Source organism: Accipiter gentilis, chromosome 6, assembly GCF_929443795.1.
Source record: "Accipiter gentilis chromosome 6, bAccGen1.1, whole genome shotgun sequence".
Lineage (NCBI taxonomy): Eukaryota > Metazoa > Chordata > Aves > Accipitriformes > Accipitridae > Astur > Astur gentilis.
Genome location: NC_064885.1, coordinates 44,731,932 through 44,754,104, shown reverse-complemented (window position 1 = coordinate 44,754,104; position 22,173 = coordinate 44,731,932). Strand labels below are relative to the sequence as shown.

General features: G+C 44.8%; 2 protein-coding genes and 1 long non-coding RNA gene across 5 annotated transcripts in view; 2 read left to right on the top strand and 1 right to left on the bottom strand.

Moving 5' to 3' along the window:
* Nucleotides 1–5,397, top strand: part of RNF13 (ring finger protein 13) — a 46,927-nt gene extending 41,530 nt beyond the window's left edge. For both annotated transcript variants that reach the window (XM_049802339.1, XM_049802340.1), the window contains 2 exons: nucleotides 2,096–2,176; nucleotides 3,914–5,397. In XM_049802339.1, coding sequence (XP_049658296.1) covers nucleotides 2,096–2,176; nucleotides 3,914–4,278 — 446 coding nt within the window. In that variant the 3' untranslated portion in view covers nucleotides 4,279–5,397. The remainder of the gene's footprint in view (nucleotides 1–2,095; nucleotides 2,177–3,913) is intronic.
* A 4,301-nt stretch (nucleotides 5,398–9,698) lies between these two features.
* Nucleotides 9,699–15,601, bottom strand: PFN2 (profilin 2). 2 transcript variants are annotated; one of them, XM_049802442.1, is made up of 3 exons: nucleotides 15,238–15,601; nucleotides 13,527–13,719; nucleotides 9,699–11,444 (listed from the first exon to the last, which is right to left on the bottom strand). In XM_049802442.1, the coding sequence occupies exons 1-3, from the start codon at nucleotides 15,367–15,369 to the stop codon at nucleotides 11,347–11,349; spliced, it is 423 nt and encodes a 140-aa protein (XP_049658399.1). In that variant the 5' UTR covers nucleotides 15,370–15,601; the 3' UTR covers nucleotides 9,699–11,346. The 2 variants fall into 2 exon arrangements, with proteins under 2 accessions (XP_049658399.1, XP_049658398.1); XM_049802441.1 differs by having other exon boundaries at nucleotides 9,699–11,771; nucleotides 15,238–15,599.
* Nucleotides 15,602–15,736: 135 nt separating this feature from the next.
* LOC126039361 (uncharacterized) overlaps nucleotides 15,737–22,173 on the top strand; it is a 99,451-nt gene continuing 93,014 nt past the window's right edge. The window contains exon 1 of the long non-coding RNA XR_007506302.1: nucleotides 15,737–15,968. This is a non-coding gene — a long non-coding RNA (uncharacterized LOC126039361). The remainder of the gene's footprint in view (nucleotides 15,969–22,173) is intronic.

Below are 22,173 nucleotides of genomic sequence, written 5' to 3'. Positions count from 1 at the left end.
TTCTGTCTTCACCCAGAGGGAGAGATGTCTTCGAATGCATATGCGTTGAGGGAGGTGGTTTAAATTTAAGAAACATACCATGGATTTGTATTTGTTCTCTCACTGCTTTGTTCTGCTTTCTACTGTTTCGTCTTTTGCCAACATCTCTAGGCTGTTCTCTTCACTGGTTTCTCCACCCCTTTGCCAACAAAAATACCTGCTGTATAACCATGAAAAGCATTACATATGTATGAAACTAAGAGATCTGCAAGAATTGTTGTTATTCAGGATATCGTGCCACCTTTGAAAAATGAGGCTAAAGAGCAAGTGCCTTTAGCTATCTTGAGAAACACACATGCATGCACATTGTGAATATACACGTTTGTAGAATAAGTTCTGCTGAATTTCCTGAAGCTTTCTAGCTCCAGCAGTTGTACTAGATGTTGGTAAGGCTGAAGGCTGTTGGACTTAAGTTTCTGAAGCTAAGGAAACAAAAGATGGAATAAGAATAATGTCAGCTCTCTCCTGTACTGGGAAGCCCAGAACTGGACACAGAGACATGGAGCTACTGGAGAGAGTCCAGTGAGAGAACATGAAGATTAGTGGACTGGAGCATATTTCCTATGAGGAGAGGGTGAGAGAGCTGGGACTGTTCAGCGTGGGGAAGAGAAGGCTCAGGGATCTCTCCAATGCGTATAAATAGCTAAGGCAGGGTGCAAAAAATGGAGGCACGCTCTTCCCAGTGGTGTCTAGTGACAGGACAAGAAGTCTATATAAATGTTGTATATAAATATTCAATGACGCATAGGTTAGGAGGAAAAAGTCAACACTGAAAATTGTGGTATTTTACAACTTTACAGTAACTTCATCTGTGAAAAGGACTGTACTGGTTTTGGTTGGCATAGAGTTAATTTTCTTCATAGTAGCTGGTATGGGGCTACCTTTCGGGTTTGCTGGAAACAGTGTTGGTAACACGGGGATGTGTTAGTTATGGCTGAGCAGTGCTCGCACAGCACCAAGTGCTGTTCTGCTCCTCGCCCTGCCCTGCCAGCCAGCAGCTGGGGCTGCACAAGGAACTGGGAGGGGGGTCAGCCAGGACAGGTGCCCCAACTAACCGGAGAGGCATCCCAGCAATGTCGTGCCCAGCAATAAAAGCTGGGGGACGAAGGAGCAAGGGGGGACGTTCAGAGTGATGGTGTTTGTCTTGCCAAGTCACTGTTACATGTGATGGAGCTCTGCTTTCCTGGGGATGGCTGAATACCTGCCTGCCCATGGGAAGTGGTGAGTGAATGTGAATGCCTTGTTTTGCTTTGCTTGCAAGCGAGGCTTTTGCTTTACGTATTAAACTGTCTTTATCTCAACCCACAAGTTTTCTTACTTTTACCCTTCTGATTCTCTCCCCCATCCCACTGGAGGGGAGTGAGTGAGCGGCTGTGTGGGGCTGAGCTGCCAGCTGGGGTTAAACCACAGGAAGGACATAAGCTGCTGGTTTAACTGCAAACTTTAGAGGGCCAGCATCTTCCAGGAAATTGGAAAGAACCATTTGGATTGATGACCATGTGAAAGAAGAATACATTGACTTCTAAAAAGTGTTTATATTTTGGTCATATAATGTATCACAACAGTGTACATAATGTCAATACTGTCAGTAATGTATATCTTATTTGTGAGGTTTGAATTACAAAATAACATAAACTTCCTCCTGTGACTAGACTATCATTCTTGATTATTAATCTGCTTTTTTACCCAGTTGTCTTTGTTGCTATTTTTCTGCCTAAGTTTTCTCAATAACTTATTAATACCTACATAATCATGAATCCTGTATTTTAAATCCTTTTATCTTTTAATAAGAATGATAGAATATTACAGAGACAGCACTTCACACAGTCTAACACATTTTTATTAACCTGAAGGGAAAGTGGATAAGCTGTAGTCCTCATGAGAGAAACATAGCAGTCAACTATATAGCTTCAGAGAACCTGCCCCTTGCATGGACAAGAAAGAGTAATAGTTTCTTCAACCTGTGAAACTAACCAAGAGAACCTGTATGTGTGTGTTTGAGAAGGTCTGTTGCAAATCTTTTAAAGTTAAACTGATTCTCAATTATGTGCTGCAGGAGATGAATATGATGTATGTGCCATTTGTCTGGATGAATATGAGGATGGAGACAAGCTCAGAATCCTTCCATGTTCTCATGGTAAGCAGCCGTATTTTAGGTTTGGTATTTGTATTAAAACAGCTCTCTAAAACACCATGTCTAAACCCCACAGTGAATATGTTTATTGATTGATTTATAAAAATTTATTTTTGCTAATATGCAGGAGCGTATATACAAATTGAGACAAGAGCAAACTTTTTTCTCTTTTTAAAAGCAAAAAGGCTAACATTCCCACTTTGCATTTTAATTTGGGTGTCCACATGAAAGAAAATCTGATGCTGTCCCCTTAATCTTGGTATTTAATAGGGAAACACATTCCAGAGTTAGTTTTTACGTTTTAAAACACAAAAAAAGGCTTTTGCTTTCTCCAAGACAATTAAACCATAAAATGTAATTCAGCTATTAGTGACATAGAGAGATGAAGGGATATAGTCTGTCCCGGAGCCTGAAGCTATATAGACCACTGCCTTGACTATACTTGGAAGTCAGTGTTCTCAGTGCAAAAAATTAGTGGAATATTTTTACTGTGACAAGTTGTGCACTGTCTGAACAGTCTTTCTCAAATACTGCCCACTGTAAAAGGTTTATCTAGTAGTCACATATATACCTGTCCACAAGACAAGACTGCTCTTAACTGCATGCAAGTACAAGAAGCATTTTAAGAGCTTATATCTAGAAATCTGGAAGAGGCCTAGGCCCAAGAGCCTCTCTAAATTGAAACATTTTTTTTATAAAAGCTGTGTAAAATCTATCAAGAAAGATAGGATTCATCCTTCCTAGCTTGAGACTCTACCTCCCAGTCCATTAACTATATTACAGACATTTTAGCTGGGTGCAGTTTTACCTAGCTTTTTCTCATTAAATTCCTGCTTTGACCAGGCACTGCAACAGCAAATACCACATCACGATATAAGAAAAGAGGCAACTGATGTTACAGTCTCATGTCCACAGTGAACACAGCAGATGACACTGAGCTTTGTAGACCCTCAGTCATAAACAATTTCAAAATGGGCTGACAAACAAAGAGTTTTCAGAAGAGAAAGAACAGATCCATAGCATCTGTCCCAGCTAGGGACTGCAAAGTTAACTAAACTTGATCACCAATATCAAAGATTGCTGACAAGTAAAAAAACAACAACAAACCCCAAAACACCACCGTCAGTTCTCATGAAGAACATGCTACTAACGTGCTTGAACAGGTACTAAACACAACATGCTTGCCCTTGTAAATACTTAGCTCTTTGCCAGATAGAAGTCTCTGCTAATAAGCAGAGCTAAGTTTTTAATACCATTACACAGACACTTTCAAACACATCTTTTTAAACAAGGCCAGCATATTTGCAGTGCCATTTGTAGACCTACTTTAAAATCTGCAGAATCATGCAGTAATTTTATTAAATAACAAGGTGCTTTGATACAAATTGGAGGTTAGAGGCATTATGAGGATAATGGTAGTGGGCGTGTCTGCTGCAAGATGGGTATAATTCCTCAAGAAGCTTTTAAATTTATTTTGTCAAATGTGGCCCATTGCAGGACTGCTCTCAGATTAATTCATAGAGGAAATAGGTATTTATTGCATATATCCAAGATCCTAACTCTTAGGTGTTTTGTACATAAGGACGGACAGTCTACATGGCCAACAGACTTCTGACTGATGTTCTCTGTATGAGTGAAATTGTAAAATTTGCCTGTGTTACTAAACATAAATACAGTTTAGCAGGTTTTCTTAAACTTTTCACTTAGATAATGATATACTTGTATTTTGTTTTCTAACAGCATATCACTGCAAGTGTGTGGACCCGTGGCTGACAAAAACAAAAAAAACATGTCCTGTATGTAAGCAGAAAGTAGTCCCTTCTCAGGGGGACTCTGACTCTGAAACAGACAGTAGTCAAGAAGAGAATGAAGTATCTGAAAATACTCCTTTGCTTAGACCGTTAGCCTCAGTTAGTACTCAGTCATTCGGGGCTTTGTCAGAATCACATTCCCATCAGAACATGACCGAGTCCTCAGAATATGAGGAAGATGACAATGACAATATTGATAGCAGTGATGCAGAAAATGGAATAAACGAAGAAAGTGTAGTGGTTCAACTACAGCCCAATGATGAAAGGGAGTACAGAGTGGCAAATACTGTTTGAGACTACTAATGCTGAATAGTATATGAACAAAAGAGTTCTTAAGGCTATACTTTACAAACCTTTATGTAGGGAATATATTTTAATCTGTAATCTATTTGGTTTCTTCAATAGGAGCAGCAGTTCATGTAGTAGTACTATGGTTAAATCTTTACAGATAGATTTATTTTTGATTCAGGTACTGTCACACGTTCTGTCTTCTCAAAATGAACAGTTTAACTGGACTTCACAATGCTAATGAATAATGTTAATAGTTTATATCAATAGAAACATCACACAGACTCTAAATGTATCTTGCTGAAATGGGATTTACCTGGAAGTAATTTTTTTTCCATTTTGTAGCTACAACTGGGTCATACTGATAGCAATATTTATTACATGTATGGTATGTGTTACCCCTCAAGCCCAACAAAAAATGTATTTGCATGTGTGTATAGAGTTTTCCTAAAAACTGTCACCACTACTGAAAGAAAAATGTAGAACAGATCAATATTCTATAAGCTGGTTATCAGAACAAAGCAGAAGAAATTCCACTTTTATCTCAAAGCAGCAATTCCAAATAATCCTTTGGAGTTTGCCACGGTATCTGAGTTTAAGCAGTTCCACTAAGCAATTCCTAGGATAAGGAAACTTAGAACATATGTTTAGTTTTGAGCAATTCACAAGGTAAGATCCACCATAAACACATTAATTATCCCTACTTGCTACTACGAGGTAGTCTGGTTTCCAGCGATGATGGGGGAGTTGGGGCGAGGGGAGCGTGTGATCAAAACAGAGGTTTTGTTCCACATAGAAAAATAATTTTAGGTAAGTATTCTATTGATCCTCAACTCGTATACCTCTTACTAAAGAGCATTTTATGCTGCATTAGTCTGCTAAACTATGTATATAAAAAATTGTTCTTTTCAAGTACCGAATTTGAAAACAAGTGCTTATAACTGTTTAACAGAACTCAGTACTTACCAGTGTATCATGAAAAAAATGCTATATAATACCTCTGTAACTATGTAGAAAGTAAAAACATACGTATACTCAAAATGCAGAGATTTTTTTTATATGGCCTTGAATAAGGAAAGCTTGAAAGTATGTTAATAAACATGTTTTCCACTTTAAGTATCAAAAGGAATTTATTGAACTTTTGCATTACTTACCTTCATTGTGTACTATTCTACATTTATTACTAAGGTTAAAGTATTTTTAAATATCCAGGACATGCAACTGTCAAGATCCCTTGGTAAACATTAACCTACGTTGTGCTGTGTACCACAGTACAAAGTGCTGCACTCGTCAGTACTATATGCAGGAGAACTAAGTTACATAGAAAACCTTAATTTTTGTTCACTTTTAGTTTGAGAAGTTGGAATCAGTCTGGGTCTGTACCTGTAATTTGTATGGGGGAGAGGGAAGGAGGACCAGAGTGCTATTAATATTTCCTGCCTACCTGCCAACACCTTTAGAGCTGCAGTCTGTGAGCCTGTGTTCTGGAAGTCAGAAAACACCAAATCCCGGACTGAGGTGATGACAGGTGAGGTGTTTCCATTTTTGTTATTTCTCACCTAATACACAATGCAGCTACACCCTCCTTGCCTCAATCTGGCAATGGAAATCAATTCTCTGGGACTGGCTAAGAGCAGAGAAAGTTTATTTTGCAGAATGAGGCATGGTAAAAGGATAACAATGAAAGAATGATTCACCTTCATCTCCACTGCCACCAGCAATCCATGGCGTTTACAACAAATAATGTATTACTATTTTTTCACCATGTAAAATTCCACTTCAGCTTGCTTATGTCTAAGTCTAAATGTGAAAACTGATTTCTGAAAATTTACTAAACTGAAAGATGTTTCTTAAAATAGGTTCCTGCTGTTCGTATGTTTTGAGTGTGTTTATTCATAACTGTATTTCAGGCACCCCAAAACCTGAGGAGATCCAGAACCATGAACTGAAGTAAATTTTATAACCTATGCCATATGTAACTCTGGTTGTAGTATTTGCTGCAATGGGAAAAAGTAAAATTACACTCTTACCAATTTCTCACCTGCTATCCTCCGTGCTATACAGAGGAAGTGTGTGGAGCAAAGAGTATTCTGTTTCCGTCACAAATACACTGTACATTTAAAAAAAAAATCCTGTTCCATTTTCTAAATTTCCTGATGGTATTAATGTAAATTTTATTTCAGCAGGCCTTGGTAGTAAACATCGTAGCGATACTCCCCTTGCTATACGTCCCTTGTGGCACAGATACAGTTTGTCAGTTGCTGTTGCCAGTGAGAATGAAAATGAAGATTAAAGCAGGAATAGCACTTTATTATTAGAAATACTTTGGAAGGTTAAGTGTCTCTTAGCATTTCTAAGTAGAACTTGCATACTTCATTAAAACTTGCTGGATCAATCTTCTGTCTCCAAAGGTATGGCCTCTCCAAACCCACAGGAAAAGCTAAAATACGGATTTTTCTTTGGGCTATGACCTAGTACATTATCCACATGAAGTAGCACCATTTTCTCACCATACACCATGAACAGCTGACTCCCGGGGTTTTTTTGCTCATGTGAAGTCTATTGATCTAACTTCAGTCTCTGCCTGTCTTCGAGAACAGGATGTTCGTGCTTTAAAGCGGTTCATACTTGATTGCCTAGTTGAAAAAAATTTCTTCTAATAAGTAGTTGTAACTAGTGTCTGAAGTTAAAAGTATTTCATGGGACCTCTGACATATCATCCCTCTGCATAAAACAGCTCAGGCATCATTGGCAGTTATCAAAATATTATTTGTATGACCAGTACGAATAGCTCCTTGCAAAACAAGCTTGCACCAAACCTTTCATTGCTTAATGAGAACAAACTACTCAAAAAAAGGAGCCAAAAGAGGACAGGAATTAAAACTTGCCCTCAATGGGGAAACTAAGCTTCCATTTGTTGGAGGGGGGCTCGAGGGCTGGAATAATCCAGTAAAAAAGCAACCGGAAGAAAGTGATGGGTCTGACAAGTGTTTTCCTTGACAGGTCAGTAATCAAGGAATGGAGAAGTTTTAAATAGAAAAACAAACAACTCTGCTTATCCCCCCTTGACAGTGCATAATGTTGGGGGAGTTCCAGGGCCAGGGTTTGAATCAAATGGTAATAATGTGTACCTACATGCAAAATAATATAATGAATATTAAAGATTGGGTAATGTCTAAAAATGCAATGGTGTCAGCAGTTCAGGATAGTTAAATGTTTCTACTGAATTCTAACAATTCTAAATAACATGTTCATTATAAAAGTAAGACCCTCTGAAAGTCTAAGTAATAATGGCTGGTATAATTAAAATCTGTCTGTGAATTATTATGGTGCAGAAACTAAGCACACTGACAATTAACTTCAGAAATGTATTTCAGAGAAAGTAAGGGACTGATTAGAATGGCCTGGAAGTCAGCATTAAAAACTTGTAAAGCCCTGATACTCTGCACATAAATGCAGCCCTCATCATCTTCCAGCATGTGCCATGCAATCTAAGAGGTGTAAGTAATTGGGGATAGAAGTGAGCCTTCAGACAGTGAAGCAATTCAGTCAATAGTGAATGATATTCCCAAGTTTGGGGAGGCTGAACAACTTGAGAACTACCCTTAAAAATCCACCCTTTGAAGCAATTCTGCCTGTTCTGTATTGCTCTTAGTTTGCACCTCTTTCCTACTCCTTTATCCTCACCTGTTTTTTAAAACACTCATGCAAGTTCTGTTCTAATGTCAGTTCTGTTCTACCCAAGCCTTGAATAAGAACATATATGCCACAAAAGAAAAACAAAAGTGGGGGGTGGGGGGGTGGCAGAGTGGGGCAGGAGCTTGGCTTCCTTATGGTTGGGAACTGCTGATGTAAGAAAAGATGCAATACTTCTAAAGCGTATGAGCCATCTGAGAGCTTTTTTTTCATGTGGAACTTTTTAATGTCTAAGAGTGTTTCACTGTATCTCTTCTAACAACTTTTTGCAAGGAAAAAACCGCAAATTTCTGACCTAGGTCACAATTTAGTGTTCAAACCTTTAGCATGGAAAATAACCCTTTGTATTTAAATTGTTTATTTATCTGGAAATGGGAGTTAAATGTAAAATTTGTTGAGAGTCCAGGTAATTCAAGAAAGGTATCTGAGGTAGACACTAGCAAATGAGGTGCACAGACACCATTCTGCTGTGGAAATTCAAAAATAAATGCATTTGAAAAAGTAATTTGAGCAACACCCAATTCTTGCCAAGAAAAAGTATACAGGTGACATACATACAGACACCTGCTCATGAGAGGGGAATTGATCAGAAAGGAATGACATTAAAATAAATAAGGAATAGGATGAAGAGTACTTGGTGTGTACTGCTAATGGCTATTCCTGAGCTGCAATTACAGTGAATTCTGGCTATGGCCTTATTACAGAAAAGCTCCAGGGATGGACACCACTGCCCCGCCCCCCCCCCCCCCCCAAAAAAAATCCTCCATTCAGAATGTAAATGCAATTTTAAATTGGGTTTAGACAAAGTTTAGATACAGAGCAAAACACAGATCCACACACTAACATAATTTTATGGGGGAAGTGAGAGGTTTGCACTCTGTACTAGTTACTACTAAATGTAGACTTGCTTAGTGCTATGGGCTTGTTCAAGTCTGTTCTAACTTTAGCACCATGAGCTGCAGGATACAGTACAGACACTAAGCAACTCAAGTAGTCGGAGGAGAAGATAAACACTTTGTATGTAAAAGTTTTAAGTTAGACCTGGAGCAGAGCGGGTACAAGCTTACACTGAAGATTAAGATGTAGAGGAAGAGAGGAGAGAACAAAGGCATTTTAATGTTAATGCCCAAGCAGCACATAACTGGCATTGTCAGGACCAAGAAAAGCATAGCCTTAGCTAAAGATTAACCTCCTCTGACTTGGACTTTTCTTTCTTTCCCCATCCCCCCAGTTCCCAATCACCTTTGTTTGCAGGGCCCATGTTTTCAGAGTACTTTGGTAGTAGAAGTACCAGAAGCCAGGTGGAATTCTTTTGGGGTAACAGACCTTAAATCTCTCCCTTCCCTATTTGAGCAGAGCATGTTCTTACCCTGCAGTGGGTTGACTAGACCACCCCATACCCTAGAGTGAACAGATTGTGCAGCAAAGGTCTCCTCTAGCTTCTGTTCCAGGGATTGCCTATTAGGCATTCACATGGCAAGAGAACCCCCTCGCCATGGAGTTGGATAAATGTGCAGTTAAGTGCCAAGAAATCATCTCTTAATTTAAGGAGATCTACCCCCCCAAAGACTGCCTGGCCTTTGACTACAGTTGTATTGCTGTACTACAGCTGTCTTACAGAACTTACAACCGCAATTCTAGCTACTACTAGTGTAGCCAGCCATGCAATGCAGAAGGGCCTCAGAGGATTCCTGTCAGGGGGAAAAAAAAAAAAATTACAAACAGTCTGATTTCGTTTGGTTGGAATAAATTTATTTCATCTGTCTGTAAACAAGGTGTTTTTAATAGTTATGGCATTTTTTGAAATGCATATTAAATCAGATGAGTTAGACTGTATCCCAGATGTAACAAAGTGCAGGGAAAGAAATGGACAAATCAGCAACAAGAATTTGTTTAAATCTGTACATTATCCACAAGGCCCAACAATAGAAGCAAATACTAGAATGTCCCTAAAGTAGTGCCATTCGAAAGAAACCCTTGTAGTCAGTTAAAATCCATCTCACAATAGCAACAGTTCATTTTTTTTTTTTTAACAATAGTATGGCACAGAATACATATTAAAAAATTCATCACAAGACAGCCAAGTCAGTTATTCCAACCAATACCATCTCCCATTTATTCTTTTGTATACAGAGTTCTGCAGTTCTCTTTAAATGGACATACAAGTTAGTACCGTGCCTGAACTGAGAGTTTGGTTACAGACATTTCAGATGACTAGTGCACAAGGCAGTTCACTCCATAATTTCTGCAGCAAGGGTGTGACAGGCCAAATGAAGATTTTAAATTTGAAATGGCATCATTTTGACAGTTTAGCATTCAAACTACCGACCTTCATCCAAACAGTGGCTTCAGAGCAGCAACACTCTTTACCAGTAAGTAATCTGGCAGAAGGACTGGAGTCAGTCAGAGCTCCCAGTATAGCTGAAGGTGGCAGTTTTCCACAATGACATTGCAGTTTCATATTAAAAAACAAAAACAACAAAAAAACCCCCACAACCCCCAAGCTGCAAATTAAAATTGGTCCTATGAAAAACTGAAACCAGACACACTCCAGATGGTTATGTTGGGATATCTAATGTCCATAATGGCAGCCTTTTACAATTCAACTACAGAACAGGAGCTGGCAAAAAAAAAAAAAAAGTGCCCGAGCTATTGCAATGATGGAATGTCTGGGGATTTGTTCAGGATGGTGGTTTTTAAGGTCATGGGAGGAAGTGCATCTGTACCCTTTCATAGTTTTGTGATTGCACTTGTTAAGCAGTACAAGCTTCAGACATCGTGAAGAAAAAAAAAAAAGACTTAAGCCTACAGTGAAGTGCAACGACAAAACTAATGTAACATTAATAGCTTTTGAGTGGCAAATTGGTTAAACCAGGCACTATAAAAATGGGTGTAAGCAAACAAATGTGGATTTAAAAAAAAACAAAACGGGACAGAAGTAGAGATATGCATGCACTTTTTTCCTCCCAACCATGCTCTATGAAAGGAAGACTAGTGAGCTGTGTCATTGCTCAAAGTGCTGAAGAGGCATTGATCAAATTAGATTGTACAATCGGCACCTTGTTTAGTATTTAAGTTGTTTTAGTTGTCAATATCACACTAATTGCTAAGACAAAGCAAAGCCTACACTTGGCATATTCCCCTCCCAAGAATTTTTCAAGGTATCATGCATATCATCTTTGTGGTGCAGTAATGGTGCCAGATATGGGACTTGGTTACATACAGTGGTTAACATATAAATGAACAAAGGGTAACTGGAATTATGACATTAGGGAATGGGGTAAATAAAAAACACAAAACTACCATCTACAGTCTGGTAGCACTGAACACAACTGGGTGGTGGTGAAGACAGTTGCTAGTTGGATGGGGAGAGGCTGCTTAGACGTCAGACCTCCTCAGGTATAAAGCCAGTTCATATGCTTTCTTGTTGAGTGTCCCTCCATGGACACCTTCCTTTCCCATGACTATAACCAATGCTGGAGTACACAAGGAAACAAAACAGAAATGAACAGAATTAAAGAAAAAAAAAAAAACAAAAACCAAACCAACACCTTTCCCCACCAACAAAGGGATACAAAGGAGACACAGGTTCATACCCCATCACCCTGCATTGCTAATAAAGTTTCCAGAATGTAAGGTTTAAAGCTCACCGCCAGGAAAGTTTAATAGCAATCTTCCCCTAATACTTAACAGTCTGCCTAGCAACTAGAACCCAGAGTCTCTCAAGTATTTTGCCATTGAGTATGCCTTCTTATTCAATCCGCCTCCATGGACCCCTTCTTTGCCCATTACAAAGACCAAGACTGAAAGAGAAAAGAAAAAAGTTTTAAAAAGAGTGTGTTAGACAAGGAAATAATGCAAGTTTTAGGCAGTGCAATAAACACACTCAAATTCAAGATTTAGTATTTGGGTATTAAGCTAGTTTAACAAGAGTTTTGCAAAAATACAGATGTAGACAGAGCTGGGAGAAGGCACGAGTTATCCTCAGGGATATTACATAACTATGCAAGTCATAAGAGTTCACTGCTAAGAAAAATGCCACCAACTATCTCAAAAAAGCATCACAGTGCCTCTCCACGATCAGCACCATCCGTCATCACCCAGCAAGGAAACCCTGGCTGCATCTTAAAAAAAACAAAGGGGGGGAAAAAAAAAAAAAAGTGTTGTCAGGGACAAAAGTAGTAGTGTATGTAGAAGAACTATGACTCTGAAGAGCAGAAGAGGTAATATTCTTGTATTCTTATCTGTAGTGGTCACTACTGGTGTAAGAACCAGAGTGACTGCCTTGATACTAGCAAAAAACCCCATGGAGTCCGACTTGGGCTATGACTTCTCATGCAACAACACAACTGTAAGACATGCTTTTTGCGTAAGACAAAACGCAGGGAAGATTTTAATGCCGACGCCCTCTCTAATCCCACGATTTTGGTGAAGTGTCCCAATTGTCTTGCGAACAAGAACATCCCAAGGCTCTTCCACCAGTAAACACCACTTGTGAGTTGCCAGCAGATGTCACCAGCAGGTACACAGACACAATAAGCACTGTGCTTCCACAAGCACAGCAATTGTTTCCCAAGCTAGGAATACTGTAACTGGAAATACTGCAGTCATCCTGCCTACAGGTGATTGTACATCTCCCTAGCAATTTGCTCACAAGAAGCTTCAGACAGACAGTTCTTGTTGGCATTTCACAATCTGCAGCCAAGTCAGAACTCCGCTTGTTTCACTTCAGCGCTGCAAACATTCTTCCTTCTATCATTGCCACCCAGCTTTATCCTATAGGCAAATTTTGCTCTAGTTTTGGTTTTATACTTACAAGCAAAAGTCCACTGCTCACCCATTTGCTCTATGGCCAGCCAAGAAGATGCTAGGCCAGATGATTTTTCAACACAAGGCATGCTACTCGTAGCCAGTATTTTGAGGCAAGTTTTCTATATCCAACCCTAGTGCCTTCCCTGTAGTATGTTTTACTATAAGTTAAATGAGGAGCACAAGGAGTAGGCGTACTAGCATAAAACAGGTTTCTCCATGATACCAAATTGGACAGGCTTTTTTGCCTGAAGAGAGACTTCAGAGCGCTCAATAGGAAGTGGAAGAAGAGTTAGTGTAGAACTTGTTAAAAGGCAAGCAGGAGTAGCTCATACAAGGAATTCACATCTTTACAGAATAAGCTTTCCGACGAGAAGTTTACAACGAAAAGCCAGTTTCACTACCAATCATTAACAGAACCCTACCGTAAGCTTTAGATACCAAGTTGTCGTATACTGGGTAAGCTTACTTCAAGCCGTGCGTGGTCTGCTCTTTCCTGCCTGCCAGAGATCTGTTTAACCATTTCAGAGCCCAGGGCCCAGCTGCGATCACAGGTGGGAACAGGGACAAGTGCGTTTCCTAGGCAGAAACCCAGTTTGTCAGGCAGACTGCTGCCATCCACCCCCCCTTACGTCACTTCCTGAAACGAACCGTTAAATACCGGGGCCTGGTTTTCTTAATAGCTGGAGTCTATGCTTAGAGCCGCATTCATAATTCAGGGATCTGAAAGCGAAGAAAATCACGCTTACCTCGGCCAGCTCTGCCTACAGCAACATTGTATGTCGGCTCACCACCTTGACTCTTTGTCCTGATGTCCATTGTGCAGTCGCCATCGACATACAGGCTATCTCTGATCACAGAGCACTTCTTCGCACCAAGGGTCAGACCATTGGTGAAGAAACCCTCTCGGTCTTTTCCTACAATCATATCTATTTCTACTGGCTGTCAAAGAAAAAAGCCCAGAGTTAGTGCGGCGGCATTTTCGCGTTCCACTCCTATTCAGAAAGCGTCCCCGTCTCGCGCCGAGAGGACGAGGCGGCAGGTGTCCCCTTGCTCCCACCAGGAACCGCTCCAGAACGCAGGGCTTTGTTAGCCACAGCTTCTACCGCACCGCTTTCTCGACACCGCAGCCCGCCGCACCGCAGCCTCGCCACGCTTCCCCGCGGCCCTCCTCGCACCCCGGCTCTCCCTCGGGGAGCCTCGGCACCCCCGGGGCCGGCCGGGCACGGGCTGCGCCCGCCTGCCAGGAGGCGCCGGCTCGGACGCCACCTGCGCGAAGCCCGAGGCCCTGCCAGCGCCAAGGGCCGGCTCGGGTACCGCCCGCGCCCGCGGGGGACGAGCCCGGCCCCGGCCCCGGCCCAGCAGCTGCGCCGGCCCCCGCACGGCCCGGGGCAGCTCCCGGCGGCCCGGCCGCCCTCTGCGGCGGCGCGGCACGGCGCGGCACCGCGCCCGCCCGCGCCGCAGTGGCGGGCCTCGGCTGTGTGGCGGAGGGCGGGCGGGCGCGCCGCCATTCATCCCCGCCCGAGGGTAGAGCGCAAGGGCCCGGCGAGCGGCGAGCGCGGCCGCGGGGGTCGGGCGGCGGCGAGGGGGGCGGGCGGGGAGGAGGCGGGGGGGTGGGGGGGGGGGCGCGGGCCCGGCCGCGCCGCGGCGGCCTCAAAGTGCAGCGTCACGGCGGGCCCGGCCGCCCCGGCCCCGCGCGGCGGCCGGCGCCACGGGCCCCGCTCGGCCCCAGCCCCGGCACCGGGCCCCGCCGCACCCGGGGCGGGGCGCGGCACGGCGCGGCGCTGGCCGGCGGGTCGGCCGGGGCAGGCCGCGCTGCAGCGCGCCGCCGGCCCAGTGCGGCCCTTATGTAACGGCGGCGCGGGGCCCGCACCGGCGGGCGGCGGGAGCGGGGCCGGCGGGGGAGAAGGACGGGCCGGGGTGTGTGTGGGGGGGGGGGGGGGAGGGGAAGGAGGAATCAATGGCAGTGCGCCATCTTGGCGGTGAAAAACATGGAGCCGGCGGCGAGGTGGGCATTCACGAACGCCTCCTACGCCGCGCACGTAAGCCTCGCCGCAGCGCCGGGCCCGGGCGCGGGCGGCCCTACGCAAGCCCCGCCGCGCACGCCCCGCGCGGCCTCTTCTCTCCTCTCCTCTCCCGCCGCCCCGCCGGCTCCCCCGGCCCCCGCGCGGCGGCACCGGCGGCCCCGCGCCGCATCGGGCCGCAGCCCCGGCCCCCGGCCCCCGCCCCCGGGAAGGGGCCCCTCTCCCGCCGGCAGCCGCAGACAAAAAGGCGGCGCGGCCGGCCCGGCCCCTCGGGCTCGCTCCCCCGCCGCCGCCCTCCCCCGCCGCCCCGCAAGGTGCCCCCGTACCCCGGGCGCCGCCGCCTCGCTCCCGCGGGGCCGGGCCGGCGCCGCGGGCGGGCTCGCCCTCCCTCCCCCGGCTCCCGCCCCGCCGCCGCCGCCGCCGCCGCCGCCCTCACCGTGATGCTCTGGAAGATGCCGCCGGCCGTGGCTGCCCAGACGTACTTGGCGTCGCAGTAGCCCACAATGGCGGCCTCCTGGCAGCAGCCATCGCACATCAGGTTGTCCACGTAGCTCTGCCAGCCGGCCATCTTCGCGCGGGCGGCGGTGGGGGCGAGCGGGGCGGGCGGCGAGGCGCGGGCCGGGCGGCGGGCGGCGGGGCTGGGCGAGGCGGTCCCGTCCCTCTCCTCTCCTCTCCTCTCCTCGCTCTCTCTCGCCTCTCCCTCCTCGACGGCGGAGCGGAGCCGAGCGCTGCAGCGAGCGGCGCGGCGCGGCCCAGCCCAGCCCTCCGCGCTGCCGGCGCCGAGGGGCGGAGGGGAGGAGGGGCGCGGCCCGGCGCCGCCCCCCGCGCCGCCCGGCTCCGCGCGGCCGAGGCGGGGAGCGGCGGGGCCGCGGACGCCTTCCGCCGGGAGGAGCCGAGCCGAGAGGCGGCGGCGGGGTCCCGCTCCCGGTGGCGGTCCCGCCCAGCCCTCGGCAGGCAGGTGCGGCGGGGCCCGGGGCTGCTGCGCCCCGGCCCGGCCCGAGAGGGAGAGGAGAGGAGAGCGGAGCGGAGCGGAGCGCTGCGTGCGCCGGCTCGCAGCCGCCTGAGGGAAGAGGCGCGGCGGAGCCCGGCCGCCGCCTGACCCGCCGCCCCGGGCCCCGCGGCGGCCGCCGAGCACCTGAGGCCTCCGCCCGCAGCGGCCGGGGCTGGGTGAGTACCGGCTGCCGTGCCGCCTTCTGCCGTCGGGCCCTCGGCTGGAGAAGTCGAAGGTTGCCCTCGCGTCCCAGAAGTTGCCCCCTTCTCCCCTTCTGGAGCCGTGGTCGCGGCGTGGGTAAACCCTGTGGGTGTCAGGGTCGGTCAGGCAGGTTCCTAGTTTTAGCCGGCTGGAGCAGAGCACAGTCTTCTCCTGAGGATGCCCCGGAGGCCTGCTCCGCTGCTCCGGCCGAAGGGCTCTGCATAGAGGCTCCGCTCCCCCCAGTCCCTCTCTTGGAGGCAACGCTACTTAGCTCAGCCGGTTGCATTTGTGTTTTATTTCTATACGTTACGTGTCTTCTTTTGTGGAACTCGGCAGCTGTGAGTATCCTTCGGGAAGGCGCTGTCGGTAACACTGCTGGTAGTTGGCCATACTCTGCTGCCCTCCGTCCCTCGGTGAAGCAAACCGATGTCCCGCCAATGCAGTAAGAGGATCTCTGTGTCAAACCGCTGATCTTGTGTTGAGCTGGTGGGCTCGCCGTCCCACAGGCTAGCGTCTCTTACATTTTACCTCTGCATGGTTTTGCAAGTGGCGATTTCAGGTTCCATTCCTCCAGGTTCCACCAGGTTTCTGTTGCAATAATTTAGGTTCCATGTTCCTTTACAAGATGTGCAGGTCCGATACTGGTATTTTGGTGCATTGGTATTGGGCCCTGGGCAGGATCACTGCTCGGAAGACTGTTCTACTACACGGTGCAGGAATGTTTGCCAGCAGCTTTCAGGGCATGCTCTAGAGCAATGGCTCGGTCTTGCTTAACATTGAAACTGGGAGGGCGGGGGGTCACCTTCCATTTGAGCAGGGTGGTTTTGCCTTGCTTGGCATCTGTTGTGATTCTCTGGGAAATGGAGACAGGTGGGACGTGAAGTGGTTGTCCATGTAATGAACTTTGAAGCTTTAATTCAGGAAGTTAGATCTTATACCAGAATATGCCAAGGCATAGTATACAATAGTTGAATCTGTCTTTTCCTGACGTTATATCCCCCAGGAAGAATATTCACCAGGTATTTCTAATGAATATCCCTACAGCATACTTCAGGGTGTTCTTACTCCTTTTAGAACCAAGTTCAGTTGTCACAGGATTGAGTGGTGTTTAGATACTAACAGAGATTTCTTAGATTACTAGATACTTAAATAAGAGCTTATTTGCATCTCTTAGCTTAATTCCGTAAGTATTTTCTCTATTTTATTTTCACAGCGCCTTTCCCTCTCTGAATTTGGACAGCACCAGAACTTGGCTTTATCCTTTTCTGGCCATCCATGTATACCAAAAAAGTCCTTGTGTCATTGTATCTACCAATGAGTTACAGGCTTTAAATTTGCTTTCGGCTTTTTAAATAGCTAAAGCTTTTTGTGAAGTTTGGATTGCCTTCATCGTCCTCCCTCCGCAGATTCCTTCCATGGGAAGGAAAAAAAGTTCTATTCTGTCTGAAGTTGCCGTTGAGGGCCGCTACTCTTTTCAGTGCTCGTCTGTAGGAGGCCCCGCTTTATTACTTGCAAAGAATGGAATGCATCCATCTTAAACGAACAGGAGGCTGATGGGTCCATTATTTTTAGAGTTCAACCAAAATGCATTTGGTTTTTGTCAATGTGGGGTTTGGATTTTTTTTATTGTTTTTGCAAGCTGCAGTAATGATTCCAAATTGTTTCACTGTAATAAGTGGATTTAATAAATATAGAGGTGGACATCTTATCACCCTGCACCCAGGGGCAGGCTTTGGGAATTTAGGAGCTTCCCGTTTGCTAGTGTCATTACCCTTTGATTAACGAGAGGTGGGCTTCGCATGGATAGCAGGCCGCTTGGTGCAAGCGTGGAGGTATCTTGCGCAAGAACCCATGGGTTTCCAGGGCCTTTGCCAAAGGCTACGCCACCTCTTGCCTGGAGGTATCTCGCCTTCTTGCATGTGCCCTTCCACGCGTCTGTCCATCCCTTTTACCCGAGGACCAAACATGCGTTTCTGGGCCCTCACAACCTGATGTCTGGTCCTGTTTCACGGGAGGCAGAGACCCCACGGTCACGGCCAGCTAGGAGCTGGGCCGCGTCTGGAGGCAAACGCTGCTGCTTTAGCAGCTGCCGAACCGCTGGGCGAGGCACTGCGTGGCGGTCCCTGGGATTCCGGAGCCTTCCAAGTTACATGTGCGGTGGGTTCAGTGCTTCGCCTCTTTGATGAACCAAACGTTTCAACTGGGTGTCAAAGAATGAGGAGTGGGTCTGGTATTACCACTGCTTTGTGGGGAATATCACCTTTTTTGACTAGCTGCATAAACCAGGTGATCAGTAGTGTGAGTGCTATTTTTCATGAGCAGGTTGTGTTAGCAATACGGGGACTACAGTTGTCTGCTTTTAATGATCTAAATTGGAAATAACCGCACAGAAGTCTGGGATCTCCTGAACATAAATGGATGGACAAGAGTAGAAGATTTGCCACCTGCTCGGTGGCTCAGCTTTTAGTCGTGTTATTTGTGAAGTAACTCCAGTAATGTATTTAGAAAGTGAAGTCCAAATTGGGTTACTGTTATTTAATGTTATGAAACTACGAGGTAGCTTGTATAATTTGCAGATTCAGCAGTCACCAGTGCTTTTTTCTAAATATCATAATCCTTCAATTCTGTTTTCACTATTAAGTGCCTCATTTGGTCGCCTTCTATGTCATACGATGATTGTAATGCTGTTTGTATAGGCGCTACTGCAACAGGACCTTTGAGTGATTTAAGAAAACGAGGATGTGCTCTGTGTGTTAAAGACTGTACGAGAGAGGAGTTCCAGTTTTATTTTTTTGTTACAAGTCACAACTGGAATCTGAGACGTTTGTTAAATGAAGGATTTATATACAAGCAAAAATGTTGCTGTTAAAATTAATAGATGTAGTGGGTCATTTTAACATCAGTACCTGGACTGATGTATGAAATGGTGCTGTCTGAACATAAGCTATACATGTATGATAAATAGTTGCTAAATCGTGGCTTCTTGTATTTTAGTCTCTTTTCTGTATTCTGCCTGGTGGTTGTTCTTTCTGGAAGGTATTTGCATACTACAGCCACAGTTTGGCTTTTTTATGCAGCTTGTAACAATTACTAGTCTTTTTTGCTTTGGTTCAGAACTTTGTCTAAAGTTTATGTTGGATCACATCTAAGAAAAATAATAATTTGAAAGAATTTTAAAGTACCAACTGTGCTTAGCCAGAGTGTACTATTTATAGCTTTGTGAGAAACTTGACTGCTTTTATATTAGTAACATAAAAGTTGAAATTGGCCAAAAACTTGAGGGAGCATGTATATTTCGTTAGTAAAATAACTTGCCGTTTTCTGTCAGGCCTTTGTAACTGCTAGAGCTGCTGCTGTGCTCAAAATGGTTGGGCAGCCAACGGTAAGGTTTCTCATGATGTCCTGGTTTCTTCCTGGTTTTCACCGAATTGGCCCATTTGGAGATAACTTTGACCAGCATTTATGTGTAGACAGCCAGGGCAAGTGACCATCAACAGAACACAGCTCAGCTTCTTTGTGAAAATTAAACTTTGCAGAGCCAAAGCTCGCCGGATGCATCGTTCGTCTCCAGCGTCACCACTGCTGATGTCGGTTTGCGGTGCTGCTCTGGGGGCTTCCTCTCCAGACCACATTGGATTTTCTGTGGCAGTCTTTCTCTTTACCACAAGTGCTTTCGGAAGTGCAGAGGGTAAAACTGATTTAGAAGTCTTGCAAGTTAGCAGGTTCACTTCGGCTGATTAAAAGCCAAGAAGCAGGGAGCAGTCTGTCTCGCAGCCTCCTGGTGATGACTAGAAAATGGGCTTTGCAGGGTCCTTCCACAGCTACTGAAGTGACTTTGGCTGAAAAACGAGGAAGCCACCGAAGGCTGGGATGAGTGTTAGCTAGGAATAAATTGTAAAAATGACATATTAATGAGCTGAAAACTTGAAGCTAGCTTTAAAAAATATGGTGATACAAAATGCAAGAGCCATTAGGTTAAGACCCCAATGCAAAGTTTTATTGCATAGCTACCCCTGTGCATGAAAAAGGTCCTGTCTGGTGCTAGCATAGTTTTGGTTGTTCTACAAAAGAGCCCTGCATGACAGCTCTTGGAAACCATCCAGAAAGTTCTGAAAAAAAGGTGCTTTTCGGGTGTATCTTGCATTGTTTGGAAAGGTGGTTTAACTCCACGAGTGGATGAGAATTTCGTCTCCATCAGGGAGGTTTGCCTAGTATGGTTTTACCAGTGTAGATAGCTCAGCAAAACCTTTGTCTTTCTGAGGATTAATTAGGTAAGCAGTTAAGAATTTCCCTTCCTTATCCTTTATTAAACCATCAAATTCAAACATAACAAACCTAAAAGGTAACTTTTAAAATCAGATGCAAGCTTAGGGGTATTGCTGTGTCAGATGGTAAGGGTATGAGATTGCTTCCGTTTCGGTGACTTCCAGAAATGCTTTAAATCTGAGGAAGGACGATGGTTCTTTGTGGATCTGATTTATAGACGGGCCAAAGCACTAAAAAAGATGTCTGAAGTCATGGAACTTTTCTCAGCTTTTGGATTTTTAAGGTAAGTTCTTGATCTTGCTGGTGGCCAACAAAAAATAAACTTTAATCCTAGAAATTAAAGTGTGTTATATGTAAATTCTTACTTGGACAGGTAGTGTCTGGTTCATAATAGCGTCTTCAGTGGCAGTCCTGATATGAGCAAGATGTGCAGAATTAGGCCTATATGACCCAGCTTTCTGTGTATTCAGATTTATCAAACAGTCAGGCTCCTCTGTGTAGTTAGATCCTGCAGTATTTTGTTTTGCTAAAGCAAACAGAACCCAAATAGGTAGCCCTCTGTTAACTTTTCAGTTATGAAACAAGGGTGTGTACTGTGAAATTCAGTAAGTTTGTAAGATAGCTTGACACAGTGGAGGGAAGGTGGTAGCATCTTCAATCCAAGCTCTTGTATTTATTTTATTCAAGCTCAGTGGCAACTCATTACATGCCTTTGTTAACTGATTAGTTCGGTGGGTGAAAGGTTGTATAGAAGTTAATCTGAAAAGCGAAAACTAAGGCTAAGAAATGCAGTAAGGGAGTTGGAGAAGCACAAAGTTAGAGGGAGAGAAAGCAGAAAGGTGGAATATAGAGCAGAACAAGCATGGGCTCTCAACACAGTCATTTTTTACGGGTATTTGTGCAGTGTGGTTAAACAAGAGTAGCTAACAGTCTTATTACTGCATGAAGTCTATACCTCTGATTTCTGTGCAAACTTCACTGACTGCACTGAGAAATTATGATAGATAAAAAAGAACAACATTTAACTTTTCCCAGGCTTCATCTGTTTGGGTTTTTTTTTTGGGGGGGTTGGGGGGGTGGTTCTTTGTCAAAGTTGACTGGTATATAGTTTTACCTTTTTACTAGCTGATCTGCATTTTTGCACTGTGCTAACACGCATTAAGAAAAAAACCCCAAACTTTTCCTGATGTCATATTGCATTGCGGGTGTGCTGCGGTAACACCAGAATCCTTTCCTGCTGAACAGGACCCCAAGGTCAGCAGCATCCTCCTGGCACTCCATGTATGTGTTGTAGTTGGTGTCCAGTTCTTGGCTGCCTGTGCATGGTCATTTCTGGCAACTGAACTGACAGGTATGTTTTTCTAGCTCATGGTTTCTTTGGCTGATGGTTTTTGCATGGCTTTCTGCTGCTTATTCAGTCTACCACGTGGTTTAGCCAGGGAATGCTGAAGCTTTGTTCAGTACGTTATTTCCTTCACTAAGCTGTCTTTCACTGACAGTAAATCTCTAAATATGTTTATCTGGGTGATATTTCATCCTCTGATCACAAGTAGTTTGGCTGTTGGTGCTTGTTATTTGTTAAAAGTCCAGGGGATTTTTGGATCACAGATACATAAATTTACATAATTTCTAACCAAAACATTCACTGTCTGCAAAAGCATTTAATAATAATTCTGAAGTACAAAAAGCAATATTTTCCCAGAGAAATTATGCAGTTCTAACCTTATAGTGCTCTGTAAAATTACAGATATATATTGTTTTTTGAATGAAGCAGAAATGGCTAAACATTTTTCTTTTTTTTGTAATTCTTTTTTTAATTTGGTATCAAATTTCTCTCTAGCCACTAAGTACTTGATTCTAGCTGTGAGAAGCAGTCAACCTGGCTGCTGTCAGCTCACCAAAGAAGAGCCAGTA